At 51.6% G+C, this 16,449-nt stretch overlaps 1 protein-coding gene across 3 annotated transcripts in view; it reads left to right on the top strand.

The window, feature by feature from the left end:
- OSBPL10 (oxysterol binding protein like 10) overlaps positions 1 to 16,449 on the top strand; it is a 309,461-nt gene that overhangs the window by 268,216 nt on the left and 24,796 nt on the right. For 2 of the 3 annotated variants that reach the window (XM_019422851.2, XM_019422850.2), the window contains one exon: positions 5,244 to 5,393. The exons of the other annotated variant lie outside the window; for it this stretch is intronic. In XM_019422851.2, coding sequence (XP_019278396.1) covers positions 5,244 to 5,393 — 150 coding nt within the window. The remainder of the gene's footprint in view (positions 1 to 5,243; positions 5,394 to 16,449) is intronic. 3 annotated transcript variants of the gene reach the window in all.

Genomic DNA, 16,449 nt, shown 5'->3' with positions numbered 1-16,449 from the left:
ACCATTCAATACCAAGGTTCTTGGGTCTGACTCAGTTTACCCTGTGCCTAGGTAACAGTGTGGGGGGAGAGATGCCAGCCTCTCAAAATGTTGGGCTGCAACATGATTGCCGATGGAATAGAATTTGACGTCGTTGTCTAGCTGCCTGTATTTTCTGTCCTTGGTCGGGTAGACTTTTAGGAGAGCTGCAGATCACTTGAACTCAGTGCGTATGTTTTCTGATGAAGATATTCTTTACTTAAGAATACCTGTTCTAGGGCACTCATATGGGCGACAGATGGCAGCAGGTGCCCATCTCAATCTTTGTCACAGTGGAGCCCACCTACCTGCATGTCGGCGATCTAAGGGCTGTAGCGTGGCCTTGATCCACGTTCAAGAGTAAACAGTCGTCTTGAAAGGTCGAATAATGTAGCCACCTAGGCTTCTCTCATAATGCCTCAAATCTAAGGATTCAGCCCTTTGCATTAAGACACTAGGTTATTAGACATTTACAAATAAAGAGAATGTTAGTAGATCAAACTACTCAAGTTGGCCTCAGCTCTCTGAGAGCCAGTTAAGCAAGGAGGAGAGATTGCCGTGAAGAAGGAGGGCTGGGTTGCATGCACTTTGTCTGAGGAAGGGGAGCAGGTGCAGGTGTGGGGGTGGAGTGAGACCCGTGGCAGGGAAATGAATGGACCTCGAACATAAATGTCTGTTTCGTGGTTTTTCCTGGCACTGGCTCAAAATGCAGTTCAGTTACATATGTGTATTGAATAAAATAGTTTGGAATTTCCGTCTTGCTTGGAACTTGCATTTGTATTGCAGAATTAAGAGTTTGGGTAAGAAGGAGAGGCGGAAGCAGAGTTCAGTGTTCCCTTCTGCACTGGTGGCTCAAAATGCAGTTCAGTTACATATGTGTATTGAATAAAATAGTTTGGAATTTCCGTCTTGCTTGGAACTTGCATTTGTATTGCAGAATTAAGAGTTTGGGTAAGAAGGAGAGGCGGAAGCAGAGTTCAGTGTTCCCTTCTGCACTGGTGTCCCCCTGGAGGAGGCTTGTTCAACCCACGTCAGCCTAACCCAAGTCACAATTTTGCTTCTGGCTTTGGCCCTTGGCCGCCGCCCCACGGATGTGTTGCCCGTTGCCAGATGAGAAGCGGAGGTCTGTGGTGACATGGCTGCAGATCCTGTGACTGTCTCTGACTGGAACGCGTCCCATCCTGAGAGCCCATCTCTCTTACGGGGTCTGAGGCCCCTCGTTCCTTGAGAGGCCTGAGGTCAGCCCAGGGGCAGATCCTCTCCCGAGAATCCAAGGAGAACGTGGGCCGTCTCTCTCGAGAAAATGTCCAGATACACAATTTTTGTATCAAATATCAAAGGTAGCGGTAGATATTTTTAGGAATGTCCAAAATGCCCAGATTAAGAACCTTGGCTCTGGGGCACAAGTCCCTTTGGAGCCACCGAGGAGTGTCCCCGAACCCCAGCCTGCTGCCAGGAAGCTTTTTCCTGTCTGTCACATTTACTCGTCCTTCCCTCTATTTGCTAAGAGATACGAGTCACTTCATTTTTGTAGCATCATATGCCCTGAAGTGCTCATGTGGTAGAAATATTGACTCATTATTTTTGTTTTTATTGAAAGCCTCATTTTTCCAAAGCCTGCTTCTCCTTAAGACATATTCTGATTCCATTTTGTCTTCAGGTTGGCATACGTTTTTATGGCTGGGCTGGCTCATTTGCAAAGATCTCTGGGGGATGGCGGGATGTGACGATTGTTCTTGCTCAGTCTTAGGAACTTTCTCAGCATTTATAAAACCACGGCCCGGGTCAGTTGTCCTTCTGAGATTGAGAAACACTGGATCTCACAGCAGACAGAATTGACAAACTCTTGACCCCAAAGGGGAAGAAGTCTTTTAGCCTTTAAAATGCCAGTGAAGCCTTGTTCTTCAAATTCTGCCTTTCTTGGTGGTGCCCGTTGACAGTGGCTGCTTTGTGGATGCTGGCAGATTTGTATGTACGTTGCCAGCCGACCTCTTTCTAACAGGGTTGACCAGTCGGATACTCCTACCTTCTCTCCTTGTGCCTCCATTTTGGACCCAGCAGAGGGTGGTCTCCCCTTTCTGCAAAACACTGCGTTCCATTGTGGGTAGAATCGGGGCCTTCTTTCCTCTAAGATGTTCATTAACAACATGATAAATGTTGGTGGTAAAAAAAAAAAACACCTTTTTTTATTGTTGTTGAAAATTTTTTTTGATGTTTATTTATTTTTAAGAGAGAGACAGAATGTGAGTGGGTTGGGGCAGAGAGAGAGAGGGAGGCACAGAATCTGAAGCAGGCTGCAGGCTCCGAGCTGCCAGCACAGAACCTGACCCGGGGCTCGAACTCACAAGCTGTGAGATCATGACCTGAGCCGAAGTCGGACGCTTAACGGACGTAGCCACCCAGGAGCCTCCTTTTTTTTTTTCTTTTCTTAAACCCTGATTATTCACTTGAGTTTGAGTGGGAGAGGGTTTTGCAAATCCTACCGTAAGAAAACAGGCATATTCCCAGGAGTTCTGGGAGGGAAAACTGTGGCTGGATCCTCGGCTAAGCTTAGGCAGTTGGCTGAGGATCCAAGCCAATGACGTGTGTCAGACTCCTCACGGCTTCTCTCCCCTTGGCAGGACTTGAGGGCCCCCACGAGCTCTGGCCTCCATTCCCCCTGGAGTGAGTCCGCTTCTGGGGCGCCTGCACCAGCCTTAATTCTCTCTCCCGTAGCCAGTGTCTCTGTGAGAGGCACCACCAGCCACAGAGGAAATGTCCTGTGGATTGAAGTAGGAGGAGCTGGAGAGGTTTGTGCGCACACTGATGCATGTACTCAGTATCTCCTGGCAGGATCTCGTAGAAAGATTTCCTGGCTGCCGGAAGTCGGGGACAAGCTGGGTCTAATTTCTGAGCATGGCAGGCAGCAGGAGGGAGTGTGGTCCCGGGTCGTCTCTGAACGCGGTGCACCGGGTGCGGCGCATCGCGTGGGGAGGATGGAACTTTCCCTGTGTGCTGGTGTGTGCACAAATGGGAAATCACACTTTGGGAGGAAGGGATCATCCTTTGCCTCATCAAGCTTCTGGCAGCCTCACTTGAGCAAATGATTTGTGCGGACTGCGTTCAGTACCGCGTTCAATTCCAAGCAGGAGCGATCGCACTCGAGATGCAGCTACCTCTCCTGTTGAGACGTTTAAGGGCTTTGCATGCCGCCGTCCCCGCTTCCCCCAGAGGGTGCATGCTGGTAGCTCGATTTGGTTTTGATTGTCCTTTTTCCTCCCAAATCAAGATGCCCGGGGCGCTGTCCTCTTCTCCTCCAGGCGCCCCTGCGTTGAGGGGAAATCTGCTCATAACTTACCACTGCCCACCAGGTCACCACGAAGGAAGTAGCGACCGCAGCACCTTTGCCATGGGGAGGGATGGCGTCTGGGCTTTCTGACTTCAGTGGCGTCTGATTGGAACCGTAGACTCCCAGCGCAATGAGACAGGCCTCCGTTTCAAAACTGAAATCCAGAGGAGGGGGAACGAAGAGTCAGGAGGGGCAGGCTGGTGGGAGGGTGGCCCTGCTTTTCCTGGCCTTTCAGCCATTCTGGCTCAGCGGCCTTGGCAGCGGCCGGCACGGAGGCACAGCAGATGGGTGTCCAGGAGGTGAAGCCAGAGGAGAAGCGGGGTGGCCTCCGGAGCCCCTCCTTCTCCGACTTCCCAGCGTTAGAATCAGGGCAGCCCAGTCCCCGCCGACTGCATCTGGCTAGTCCTTTCTGGAGCAGGATGGGGGGCGGGGCCCCAGTTATTTCAGCATATTCCCCGCAAAACAATTTTCCAGGGACGGCAAACAACACGCATTGCGATGAGACTGGAGAACAAGGCGCACGGTGGAGGAAAACGCACCTCTTCTTGGCGGGGAGAGAGCCTACCGCCGTGGGCTTCATTCAGGTCTCCCCAGTGGTCTCTCCAGAATTGGGGGTGTTCAGAGGTGACTGAGAATAACTTGAGAAGTATGTCTGTAGAAAAATGTCTATTTCAGTGGGAAAATGTTCAAATGCCTACCCCAGGGGAGAAGAGCACCGTGTTTTCTCCGTGGAGTGTCGGTAAGGAATGGCCAGCACATATAGGTCAGGCGGGTCAGTTACAGCCACCTCGTTCACTATAAGATAACCTTTGGGTGTTGGAAGTGCCTTTAGATAGAAGGAGAGGGGCCTAATGGAGTTGATAAATCATTACTTTTTGCAGAGACGTATGGGCAAGTCTGTGTCTATTTATATTAAATACCTTGAGCTGCTGCGTTTGTGTCTACTAAGTGTATTGGCCTGACCGGTCATCGGTAATTAGAAACAATTGTGTAATGTGTTTGCAGAGTGCATCGGCTTACGTATGGACAAGCAGCGTAAGAACACAGGTAAATGTGGAAAGGGGAATTAAGCTTGCCTCTTTCAGTAGAATTCCAAGGACAACTATCCATTATAGCCAGAGTTCTTGATGTCTGGGACTTGGAAAACGTGGTGCTCAGCCCTCTTGCACATTCCGCTTGCCAATTGCCTGTTTCCTACGCAATTTGAAAAATCAGAATCCAGCAACGGAATGAATGAACTTGCTTTGAGGAAAAGCAGGGTCTGTTGGAGAGCACACATGTGAGCATTGTAAAATTTTGGTGTTTCTCCTTAAATTTTTATTCTTGTCACCCTTCCTGAATTAATGCCAGCTCTGAGACTTTTTTCTTTTCTTTTTTTTTTTCACACTTGCCGCAGCGATATTAAGTGATGTGAGTAGAAACAGTCTCAGAGTAAATTTTCTCGTCACTAAGGTAATTTCAGTCAATCCCAGGAGCATCTGCCTTTCGTTTATGAAACAGAAAAGTTTACATTAGGTATAAGGTGTTCTGTGTTGTGCAAGTTAATAGGAGAATATCGTATGGGAATAGTCCAGGTAAGGGAGCTCAGACCCATGTAGCTTCTTGAGCAGAAAACTTCTGTTGTTGTTGGGTAAGGTCCTTAGGTCGGAAAGTTTACGGATAGGGCGCATGGTGGGGAAAATGAACGGGCGTGCGGTGGGTGGCCTCGCCCGAAGGGCCCGCACCCCCGGAAAGGGTCCCTCTGTCGCCCCATATGGCTAATAGCACTGGTCACAGAGAAACTCTTTCTGGGGCAGGGTTGAGCTCCTTCTGTCGTTGCTGAGCCTACGGGTCCCTGTGCTGTGCTTCTGACTTCTGCTGGACCAGCTGGTGATTTGTATCGATGATCTTGTTTTAGCCAAACTCGGGCCCTGAACTGGTTTTGTCCGAAGATGAGGACAGTGACACTGAAGACAAAGAAGAGACAGAACTGGGTGCCATGGAGGATCAGCGTAGTATAATTCTTCATCTCATTTCACAGCTCAAACTGGGAATGGATCTGACCAAGGTAGGTTGGCGCGTCCCACTGGGTCTGCGGCCAGTGGCTTGGGTTCTGTCTTCCCTCACCCCGCCCCCCACCCCCACCCCCCGCCAAAGCCTTCCCGGCTCTCATTCTCTTCGCCGTGGTGAGATTGGGAAAACAGAGCGGGGAAAAGGCCAGAAAGGCACTCGGGCGCAGGTATCCCGGTTATGATGCGAAAGGATGTGTTGTTTTACGTCAGTACTCATTTCAGAGTGTGAGCCTGGCATTTGACTCCCTGGAGAAGCTGCTGCTTTAGCAGGGCAGGGAGAGCACGAGAGGAAGCACAGGAGTTGGTAGGGAAAATTCAACGCAGGACTTCTTGGTTTCCTGCTGTGTTCCAGAAAAAATTGAAGGTGTAGAGACAGATGCGGCCTGTTGGCCACAGACAGAACGGCAGGGGGAAGGAAAATGGAGGACCCAGGAGTGAGGCCACTGTGCGCCTGGCCGCAGCCTGCCGCCAGCTGGCGTTAGCTTTGACGGCTAGTCCCCAACGGCAACCTTGTTGGGGATTCAGATCCCAAGATCCACCTACAGAGAAACAGACCTGCTGTTTGGCAGAAGGGCAGCTGACTCTCCCTGGTGCTGTGCTCGGCCAGGATTCTTCCTGAGGGACGGAGTCAGGAGAACCCAGTGTCCTGATTACTGATGGTTGAGTTGATGGGCCCATAGAGATCCTCCCTCGCCCTGAGCGGGAGCTTCCTTCTGGAGGCAAGCAGGGAAAGCGATGTTGTACGTGGCTGAAGGGTTGTGCGGTGGCATAGGGCCGGGGTGCCCAGGTGGTTGCATTTCTAGCCAGATACTGAATCCTGTTGCCTCCCTGGAAGCGTGTGGTGAGATGAGAGGGAGTGAGCAGGGCTGTAGAGGGACAGCTACCGGGAAGAGACCCGTGGTGGGCTGGGGAATGGAGGTTCTAGAACCTGAAGGCCAGCCAGACGAATGTGGACGTACTGGAGAGGGTCAACACCATTGAAGGCATCGCCCAGGGAAGGCGCCTTGAGGGTAGTTGGTTTGTTTGGCTGTCACGAATGGCCTGGATTCCAGAGAACAGCGGGGGGGGGGGCGGGGGGGGGGGAGATTCTTTGAAGAGGAAGATGACAAGATGGTGACTCACCACTTAGGGGAGACAGAGGAGTTGGGAGCTTCAAAGATGACAGAAAAGCCTTTTCTGCACAGTGTTTTTCTGTGTTTGAATGTGAGTGTGTCTGATATTCTGGGGAAAAGTGGCACTTTAAACAAAACAGTGGCTTCACACTGGGGAGGCCTGACCTCAGAAGGTTCCCTGCCTTGGCCGCTCTCCGCCCTCTTCTTCGATCTGCCGTCAAGCTGTGAAGACCTGTTCTGCATTATCCTGCCCGATTCCCTACATTTCAGCCTTGTAGCTCTAGAATGCTCCTGTCCTTTTTACTAGAGGGATCATTTAAATGCTTGCCTTTTAAAAAGCTACTGCTTTTATTCTTGTGGATTCATAGACACTTGAGTAGAGCTTGAGTTGAGATCTGGTGGAAGGAATGTGGGTAATTACACCGGTATGATCTAAAACCACATTTCCAAACTGTGGGTCGTGGCCCATTTAGTCGGTTATAAAACCAACGTAGAGGGTCAGATGATCACTTCTAAAAAATGAAATCAAATACGACGGAAAATCTTAGAGCGTGCCGCACATGAACTTTTTATCTTAGTTCGGTTGACACGTGTAGTGGGTCACAACATAAGACATATTCTCCTTGTGGATCATATTAAAAAAAATTTTGTAAAACAGTGATGTAGAATCATGGAGGGTATAGGAAAGAGAACGTCAGAGTCGCTGAAGTTGTCCAGGTCCGATGTGGAATAATACAATAAAAGGCCGAAGGGACTGACTTACAGCAGGTTGAGGGTCTGAGAGATATCACATTACGGCTGTTTTATTTAAAAATAAATCCTAGGAACGGTGCATCTTCTGTTATTATTTTGTTAGGATATAATTGCTGTGCGTTTCTGGAGCCATGGTTCGTTCCTAAAAGAGCAAATGTTATGTTTATCCACTACTCAGCGGGCGCTTTGAGAGAAAAGCTTTTCTGGCCCATAGCTCATTCACTTTTTTGCTGGGGAGAAGCTATTATTCAAAAAGCAAGGGAGGGTTTGATGAGCTGGAATACTTGTGAGAGGAAGAGGTACGCCTCCCACCCCATCAGAGAAAGGTTGACGAAAGGCCCTCTTTCCTTATTGTCGCCTTTTCTCTTCTTGACGTTTGCCCGTGCCATGAAGTTAAGCTCGTGCTAACTTGGCAATGGAAGCACTTAGCCTGAATGGAGCCTCCGATGAGCAGGCAGATTAAATCTTCTTTGGCTCCAGGATGGAGCTCTGGTCCCTCTCCATGAAACAACTGTATCGCTCCGTCTTTCAGGAAGCGGGAAGTATCGACACGTCCACAAGTCACCGACACGCGTGGGCATCTGGTGCCGCATTTTGCCTTAGTTAATGAACTGTGGCCACCAGACAGGGCCGGTTTTGTGGACGTGTGACCGGTGGAGTCCCACCGCCCCCCATGCCCAGAGGCATCCCATGCCGGATTGAAGGTTCTGCTGCTGCCCTCTTGAAATTCTTAAGAATTATGAAGAAGGGGACTTCCATTTTCATTTTTCACTTTGCCCCAGAAAACATGCGGCTGGTCCTGCCTCTGGAAGCACTCCTGTGCGCCCCCCTTCCTCGGCCGGCCTCCCATAACCCCGGGTTGCCGGTGAGTACCTCCGCTGTGTCACCTCTGCATGTCCACAAATCGCGGGTAGCCTGGAAAGGAGACGGAGAAAGGAGGACCCGCAGAAAGATGGTGGGCCACGGGAGGGCTCTTTGAGTTAGGGACATTTAGGTTGAGCCTGAAGGATGAGTGGGCATTCGTGGAAGGAGTGAGAGGAAGGGCGTTCCTGGTGGAGGGAACAGCATGGGCAAAGCTGCAGAGCATCAGGCGGTGTGGCCAGAGTGCAGCATGTGCTGGTGAGTGGCACCGTTGAACCTGGAGTGGGTGGTGGCGTCAGATCCTGCGGGGACTTGTGGGTCACGTGGAGCTGGGTGAACCCGATCCTGAGGGCAACGGGAAAGCTTTGGAGGGTGTGAGGCTGGTGAGACACGCCACGTCGTGTTCAGGAGCTGCTCTGCTCCAACCCGGGCTCCAGGGAGCGGGGCCCCGGGATACAGTTTGGAGCTTGGCAGTATCCGACCTTTTCAACCTAGTTTTCGGGAACGTGAAAGACAACATTTAGTAGCGCCTGTGCTCGCATATTCGTTGAGCAGCCTACCTGCCAGGTAGTGTTCTAGACGCCGAGAATGCGGCAGTGAACAAAACGTTCCGATTCCACACCCTCCTAGAGCTCGGGTGATAACGGAAGGAGGCAGGCGGCAAACGAGAGAAGAGAAAAGAGTACAGAGGTGGGAAGAGCAGCGCAGAGAAGCAGAGCCCGGCAGTGGAGGCGGGGACAGGCCCCCCTAGAGACGCTGCTCAGGGTGGATTCTCCCAGGTGACACCGGAGTAGAGACGAGATTCGGGTGAGGAGGTCCGCAGGAGATGGCGTATGGCAGTCTGTTCTGGCCAGAGGGGACAGCGGGTGAAGAAGGCCCGTGATGGCCCTTGTCTGGCATGTTGAGGGTAAGCAGGGACGCCAGTGTGATTGAATCAGAATGCCCCGGTTGGCGGGAAGGGAAGCTGGCAAGACAGGAGGGCTGGGGCCGGGGTGGGGGTGGGTGCTTCCTAGGACGCTGTAAGGACTAGGGATGTTTCTCCGAGTGGCGTGGTGGCCGCTGGAGAGTTTTGAGCAAAGGAATGCATGGCCTTTCTTGTACTTTTAAAAGATTATTTTGACTCTTGGGTTGGAAGGTAAACTGGGGCAGGGCGAGGAGTGGGGCGCGGGCAGCAGGGGAAAGAGTAGAAACGGGGAGGAGGTGCGAGATGATGGCGGAGTGGCCGATGTCCCAATAGGGTATGGATGTGCCGATTGGATGTGGAGTGTGAGGGAAAGAGGAATAAGGAATGACTCTTCAGGTTGCGATCTGAGCAGCCGGGATAAGAAAAGCTAGAGCTGCCCTTTGTTTCGGTTACCCACTGCTGAGGGATTAACCACCTCAAATGTAGTGGCTGAAAATCACCATTTTGTTTGTTCACAGTCGCACCATCTGAGCTGGGCTCGGCTGGGCAGTTCTGCTGTCGGTCTTGCCAAAGGTCGCTCGTGTGTCTCTCGTCAGTTGGCCGGTTGGTTGTGGGCTGGACTTGGCTGGGACAGCTGGGCTTCTCTCTCTCCACGAAGTCTTAGGATCTCTCTCTGTTTCTCTCTCTCTCTCTGTCTCTCTCTCTCTGTCTCTCTCTCTCTGTCTCTGTCTCTCTCTGTCTCTCTCTCTCTCTGTCTCTCTCTCTCTGTCTCTCTCTGTCTCTCTGTCTCTCTCTCTCTCTCTCCTCTCTCTCTCTCTCTCTCTCTCTCTCTCCTCTCCTCTCTCTCTCTCTCTCTCTCTCTCCTCTCTCTCTCTCTCTCTCTCTCTCTCTCTCTCTCTCTCTCTCTCTCTCTCTCTCTCTCTCTCTCTCTCTCTCTCTCTCCTTGTATCCCTCTCACATGGTCTGTCTAGCTGGGAAGCCAGACATCTTACACGGTGGCTCAAAGTTCCCGTGAGGACAAGAGTGAAGCTGATAAGCCTTTTTAAAACTTAGACTCCTGGGGGCGCCTGGGTGGCTCAGTCGGTTGAGCGTCCGACTCTTGATTTCGGCTCAGGTCATGATCTCGTGGTTCGTAAGTTCGAGCCCTACTTCGGGCTCAGCACTGACAATGCAGAGCCTGCTTGGGATTCTCTCTCTCTCTCCCTCTCTGCCTCTGCCCCTCCCTCTCTCTCTCAGAATAAATAAGCAATAAAACCCAAGCCTCCGAAGTGGCACAGTGTCACTTCCCCTGTACCGATCAAAGCAAGTGTGCATTCCAGGAGCTGGAGCTGTGGTTCATTGGGGGCCACCAGGGCCTCTCATGACCACCGCCCTTTACGGAGAAGGGGAAGACCATGGGAAGATGTTGGGGGACATCACAAATTTATCGTGGCTCTCTCAGGTCTGAGATGTCCATTCATGAGGCTTCCAAGGAGAGAGGATGTGTAGGCAGTTGGTATAGAAGTCTGGGGCTTATGGGTGAGGTTCAGGTACAAGTTTGAGAACAAATAAGGAACCGAATGCGTTTGAGGCCAGGAGTCGGGAATGGGTTCCTCTAGGAAGTGAGTAGAGATGCAGGGATGAGTCGTGTGACGCCCCAATATATAGAGATTGGGGACACGAGAAGGATCCAGGAGAGGAGGCTGAGAAGGGCGAGCCCATGAGCTAGGACAGAAACCAGAGGAGCGTGATGTCATGGAAGCTACGGGAAGAGGGTCCTTCCAGGAGAAAGGAGCCATGGGCCGTGTGGATCTGCTGTGGAGGCGTCGAGAAGGGTCAGGCCTGGGGAGGGACCATCGTTTGTTTCTGTCAGGGTCTGATGGGGTGGGTTCGAGGGAGAATAGGAGGAACAGGGCCAGCCGGGAGTAAAGACGCTGTTCCAAGAGCTTTTGTATAGTAAAAGGGGAGCAGAAGGTTGGGTGCAGGCAGGAGGCAGACCTGGAATTGGGAGGCTTGGTTTCTGAAGATGTCTGGGTGCTAGTGGGAGTGGAGAGGAGCGGGAGGGGGAGGGGCGGGGTGGCCGCAGGGACCTGAGGAGCCAGAGGGCGTGGGGCCCAGAGCGTGGGCAGAGGATCACCCTCTGACGGGAGGGTACAGAACCCCGGGGCACAGACACCGGGAAAGGGGCGGGAGAGCCAGGGTTAACCAGGTGGGTTGGCTGCGCCCTAGCCGAGTTCCCTAACCTGGCTGCCTCAGTTTCTCTCCTGCGAGCTAGGGGCAGCTGTGCCTTCCACGGGGCTGCTCCTGTGCACGTGCAGCCGGTGTGCGAGGGCTTCCGAGCAGGGCCTGGTGCACAGTAGGTGCTGCGGCGATCGTGTGCAGCTCTCCGTGGACGGCTTCGCTTCTCCCGGTGACAAAAGAAGCAAGGGAGACGCGAGGAAAAGGGAGGCTTGAGAGGGATTGGAAGTCGGGTGGGGGACAGCAGTAAAAGGGTGTTCATTTCAGGGAGATCTAGAAGGTTAGGAGGGTGGCCACGTGCTACCACGGGGCACTTAAGGTTGCTCGGTCACGGATGGAAAGAGAGACCAGTCAGCGTGTTGTCTCCTTCCCTCCAGGAAGCTGTGGCCGGAAGGGAGGCTGCGAGAGAGTGGTGGACAGAAGAGGGTCAACAGGCTGTCAGCCTTGGAGGGGCCGGGATGAGAGAGTGAGGAGGGACCTCAGGGGTAACGGGTAGAGAGAGGAATGCTTCAAACCGAGATATGGAGGACGGTGGTAGTTACGGATAGCAACGAGGTCTAGGGTGTGCCGATTTGTGACCTACGGGGATTCCTCTGGGAAGGAGGGTGGTTAGTCTAAACCCCAGTTTTACAGGATCAGGCGGGAGGGAGATCATCTCCAACAGCGGATTTTGAACCTTTCCTGATGGCACAGCTGATTCCATAGAGTAGGTGGCAGTTTTGAGGGTACCGACTGTGGTTAAAATAGTGCAAGGTAGGGGTGCCTGGGTGGCTCAGTCGGTTAAGCGTCCGACTCTTGGTTTTGGCTCAGGTCATCATCAGATCTCGCGGTTTGTGGGTTCAAGCCCTACATCGGACTCCACGCTGACAGTGCAGAATCTGCTGGGGATTCTCTCTCTCTCCACCTCTCCCCTGCTCGTGCGTGTGCACGCGCTCTTCTCTACATAAAAATAAATTTAAAAAACCTAAAAAGTGCAAGACAGAGAGGGAGGATTGGGCTCTCCTCAGGCGATGAGGTCCCTGACCCTGAAGATACACGATGCATATCCCATTGTTACCTGAAACTGGGCTCACCTCTCCGTGGGTGTCGAGCCAGAAGACAGCCAAGCCAAGACAAGGAAGAAGAAGGATTTTACTTGCAACAGATAAAAGAGAACACCAGGGATCTTTCCCAAAGCAGTGTCTCCCTAAACAACAAAATGGGGGAAGTTTAAAGCTAAGGGTGATACGTATTCACGAAGGGACTTGCACAGTGGGGAATACAGCGTGGAATTGGGGCAGAAGTCATCTTAAGGTGACAGAGTTCAGGTCAAGGTCAGGGGGGCCGGCAAGGGTCAGCATCCCTAGGTCTCGGACTCCACTCGGTCTGGCAGAGGAAAGATGACTCAAGAATGTGCATCAAGTCCATCTTCTGAACCAGCACTGGGAGACTTACCACGGACTTATTGTCTCTGATAAGACTGTCTCTTCTTCGCCCGATAGCAGCTGTAGGTTCTTACCTCCTTTCACAAGGTGGCGGGTGGGGGCACCTAAAACGACTGTTTTTATGTCAGGAAAGCTACGTCTCCTTTTTATTTTTCCAGGGACCCCTAACTTTCTGCTCACACCAGCAATTATGGTGGACAGGGTTCTCACTTTGAGAGAGAAGCTTGCCCGCACAGTTCTTAGACTTCGGTGAATTCTCCAAGAATCGCTTGAATTGTTCCAGCAGAACTATTTGTAAAACCAGGTGGTGATTAACGCACCGGTGTAGTCCGTTGCCCCTGCGTGTGACAGACCCCCTACAGCAAACAGCCGTGTGCTCACCGGCACGTGGGAGGAAGCGAACGCCGTCATCAGCCATGTCGTCCACGACGGCTGCCTGACCTTCCGCCAAGTTGCTACATTGTCAGGGCCCAACTCAACTGGTGTGACTGGTCACATGTCTCTCGGCGGCTTCTGGATCCTATAATGACATGGTAGACATCTTCGAATGTACAGGTTTTCTCCTTTTTGTTTTGTTTGTTTTTTGGGGTTTTTTGAGAGCGCACACATGCGAGTGGGGGAGGGGTGGTGGGCGAGCGGGAGAGGGAGGGAGCGAGGATGAGAATCCCAAGCAGGCTCCACGCCCAGCACAGAGCCCGACGGGGGGGCTCGAGCTCATGAACCACGAGACCGTGATCTGAGCTGAAGTCAAGAGTCGGACGCTCAACCGACTGAGCCACCCAGGCGCCCTCGGGTTTTCTCCCGGCTACGTTGCCAGGTTCAGTCGTGTTTGCAAAAAGATGAGTGTTGCTGTGCTTGAGCTCCTCCTTCAGAGGGGGCGACTTTTGTGAGAAGGGTCCGAAGGGCCTGGGTTCACCCTGGAGCTGAACCCAGCGCAGCTGTGGGTACTCGGTGTTCTCTTCCCGCCAAGCGTTGCGTCCACTTCCCGATGCCTTTGGCTCTTCTCTCCGAATCTTGTTTTTAATACGCTGTCAAGTAAAGCCCACTTCCTGTCCTGAGATGCTTGCCTTTCCGTAGAAAACCCAGCAGTAACCTGGCTTCCTGTCGGTGTGAATCTGTGTCTGGAGGGAGGCGGCATGTGTCCTGCCCACACTTCCTGCCTATGTTATTGGCAGGAGCTCGTCGGCCCTGCTTTTCTAGGAAGACTTCCAGTGAGTGAGGGCGAGCCTTCTGGCCTCCTGGGGGCAGTGAGGGATCCAGCACAGGCCTTGACCCAGCAGAACTGGTTCTCATTCCGGCTCCCTACTTGTTTGGCCTTTCTGGGCTGGAGTTTTCTCATCTGTAAAATGGAATTGTCATACCTGCTCAAGGAGATCAAACAAGATCACTTGAAGCCCAAAGCACGGTGCCTGGCTTGAGTTCCACATATGGCTTAAGTTGGAAACATTCATACGTTCTTACCACACTTTCCCTGCTTTACACAGTTATTTCTCCTTTTGCTCCAATAATTCAGTGTTTGCAGAAGCATCAGAGGCGGTCCCAAGGGTTGCTCTGCTCATTGAGACTTTGGCTTCAGCTTTGTCACTGAAACGTTTTGTGACAAGTTTTTGTCTGATCCACACTGTTCTTAGCTTCCCCGGGCCTCTAGGTGAAGTAGACGATCGCTGTTTACAACAGCCACCAGCAGAATGAGCCTGTACTGTGTGCTCGGTGGGCACTGGGCTGACTTTGCACTGTCGTGTGATCCTCACAAAAACCTGGAAGGTTGGTATTCTTCTGTCTCCCATTTTACAGCAGAGGAATTGAGTCTTGGAGAGATGACCTTGCCCCAGTAGACATGACCGCAGCCGCCCGGAGATGAGCGTCAGCTCACGGCTTCCGATTCCCTAACGCAAGCCAACATCTGGGACTCGGAGGGAACACAGGAGTTGATTTTCGCAGATGCTTCTCCCTCTGTGTAGTAAATATCTTCTTGGAAAAAGGAAAATTTTATTTCAAACTCTTCCCATCCAGTCGAAGTTTTAACGAATGCCTTTCCCGATGTCCCAAGCACCGTGAGATCATGTGAAGGGAGCCGGCACTTTAAGGAAAGCCAGGGGAGCATCCCGTTGGCTAAGTAAAGAAATCTTTGCCAGTATGAATTATGTAGGCTTTACTTTGTAAGCTTGGATTTTTGTGTACATCCCCTTAAAGGAGTACATAGATCAATCTCGGTGGGTAGTTTCAGCCTCTCTGTGCCTGCTTGTTTGCACCGGGTGGGTCTGCCAGTCTACGGACAGAGTGTTTTGTAGATGATTCTCAAGGTTATTAAGTTAACTGATGTTTCTTTGGAGAAAATTGCACCTGCCCTTGGCCTTGCTTTGCAGAAACCTTCTGCGTTCCTGTATTAGGGGGAAGGGACGGACTCTCACTCTTTCTGGGGGCCCTCCTTCTCGATGGGCGATCAATTATTTCAAAGTTCTAAGAGCCCAGCCTGAAGATTAGTTACTTACTTCTAGATTGATGCAACTTTAAACGTAATTAATTGTTTTCCGAGTCCCGAATGCAGATCTTTGCTTTTTTTTTTTTTTCTTTCCCCAGAGTCGTTCATTGTCTTAATTATGTTAATGGAAGAAAAGGCAGCCCTTATTGATGGCTCGATAAATCTGCAGTAGGGATTTCAGCCATTTGGATGCTGTCGGTCTGAACAGCTGGGCCATCACTCACGTCTCCATTGGAGGCAGACAGCCCAATTAGCACTCACCGCTTCTTGGCTCTGTACCTCCAGTGTCCATTGCCCAAGGAACAGATGATTAAGCGACTTATTTGCAAAGGCACGCACACAAGGCAGGGAGATCGTACGAGAGATAGAAATCGGCTTTAACGAAAAGTATGTTACCCTGCCCAAAACGTTCAGGATGCTGGTTTTGAAAGCCATTGACCTGATATTCTGTGCAAAGCACCAAAAAGACAGACCAGTAGGCGACGGAAGAAGAAATGGTCATTCCACCCCCAGTCCATTCTCTTCCATCTTTCCAGGTATTCTGCTTTTTCCAGATCTGACAAAGCAGCAGCATCATTTCCAAGTGGAGAATATATACCCAGTGGGTTGGATTTGCTGTTGCCTGGGAGACCACATTCCCTGAGTCTGCAGTTCTGGGAGGGTTGTCTCTGAAAATTGATAAGTTCTGGGGCACCTGAGTGGCTCAGCTGGTTGAGCATCCGACTCTTGATTTCTCAGCCGACTCTTGATTTCAGCTCAGGTCAGGATCCCAGGGTCGTGGGATGGAGCCCCACGTCCGGACCCACTCTGAGCATGGATCCTGCTTAAGCTTCTCTCTCTCCCCCTGCCCCTCTCCCCGATTCATGCTCTCTCTCTTTCAGATTAAAAACAAAATCTTTTTGGATCAGTTGTCAGATCCTGCATCCCCAGTAGAGCCTTTTCTCTTTTCCCTCCGCCTTTTTGCCTCTTTTCTGGTCTATGAGAGCGCTACAAATAGTACAGGTGACTTCAGGTAACCTTTGCCTCTGTTTGCTGGTTGTTAACATTTTGCTGCTTTGCCTTTCTTCTTCCTTCTCTCCTCTCTCCCACTCTCTCGACTTCTGTCTTCCTCTTCTCTCGCTGTGCAGCCCCATATACACACCTGCGTGTATGAGCGTATGTCTGTTTTCAGAGTATGTTGGCAGATGTGACGGTTCTGTCCCCGAGTATCCCCCGAGGGCGAGGACATTCTCCCACACGTCGCACTTGGCACACCCGGGAAGTGGAACATTGATGCAATACTATTTCGTGTATGCCCAC

Source organism: Panthera pardus, unplaced genomic scaffold, assembly GCF_024362965.1.
Source record: "Panthera pardus isolate Hobbes unplaced genomic scaffold, ASM2436296v1 HiC_scaffold_16, whole genome shotgun sequence".
In the NCBI taxonomy this organism is placed as follows: Eukaryota; Metazoa; Chordata; class Mammalia; order Carnivora; family Felidae; genus Panthera; species Panthera pardus.
The sequence above is the reverse complement of the archived record's forward strand: the minus strand, read 5'-3'. Positions and strand labels throughout refer to the sequence as shown.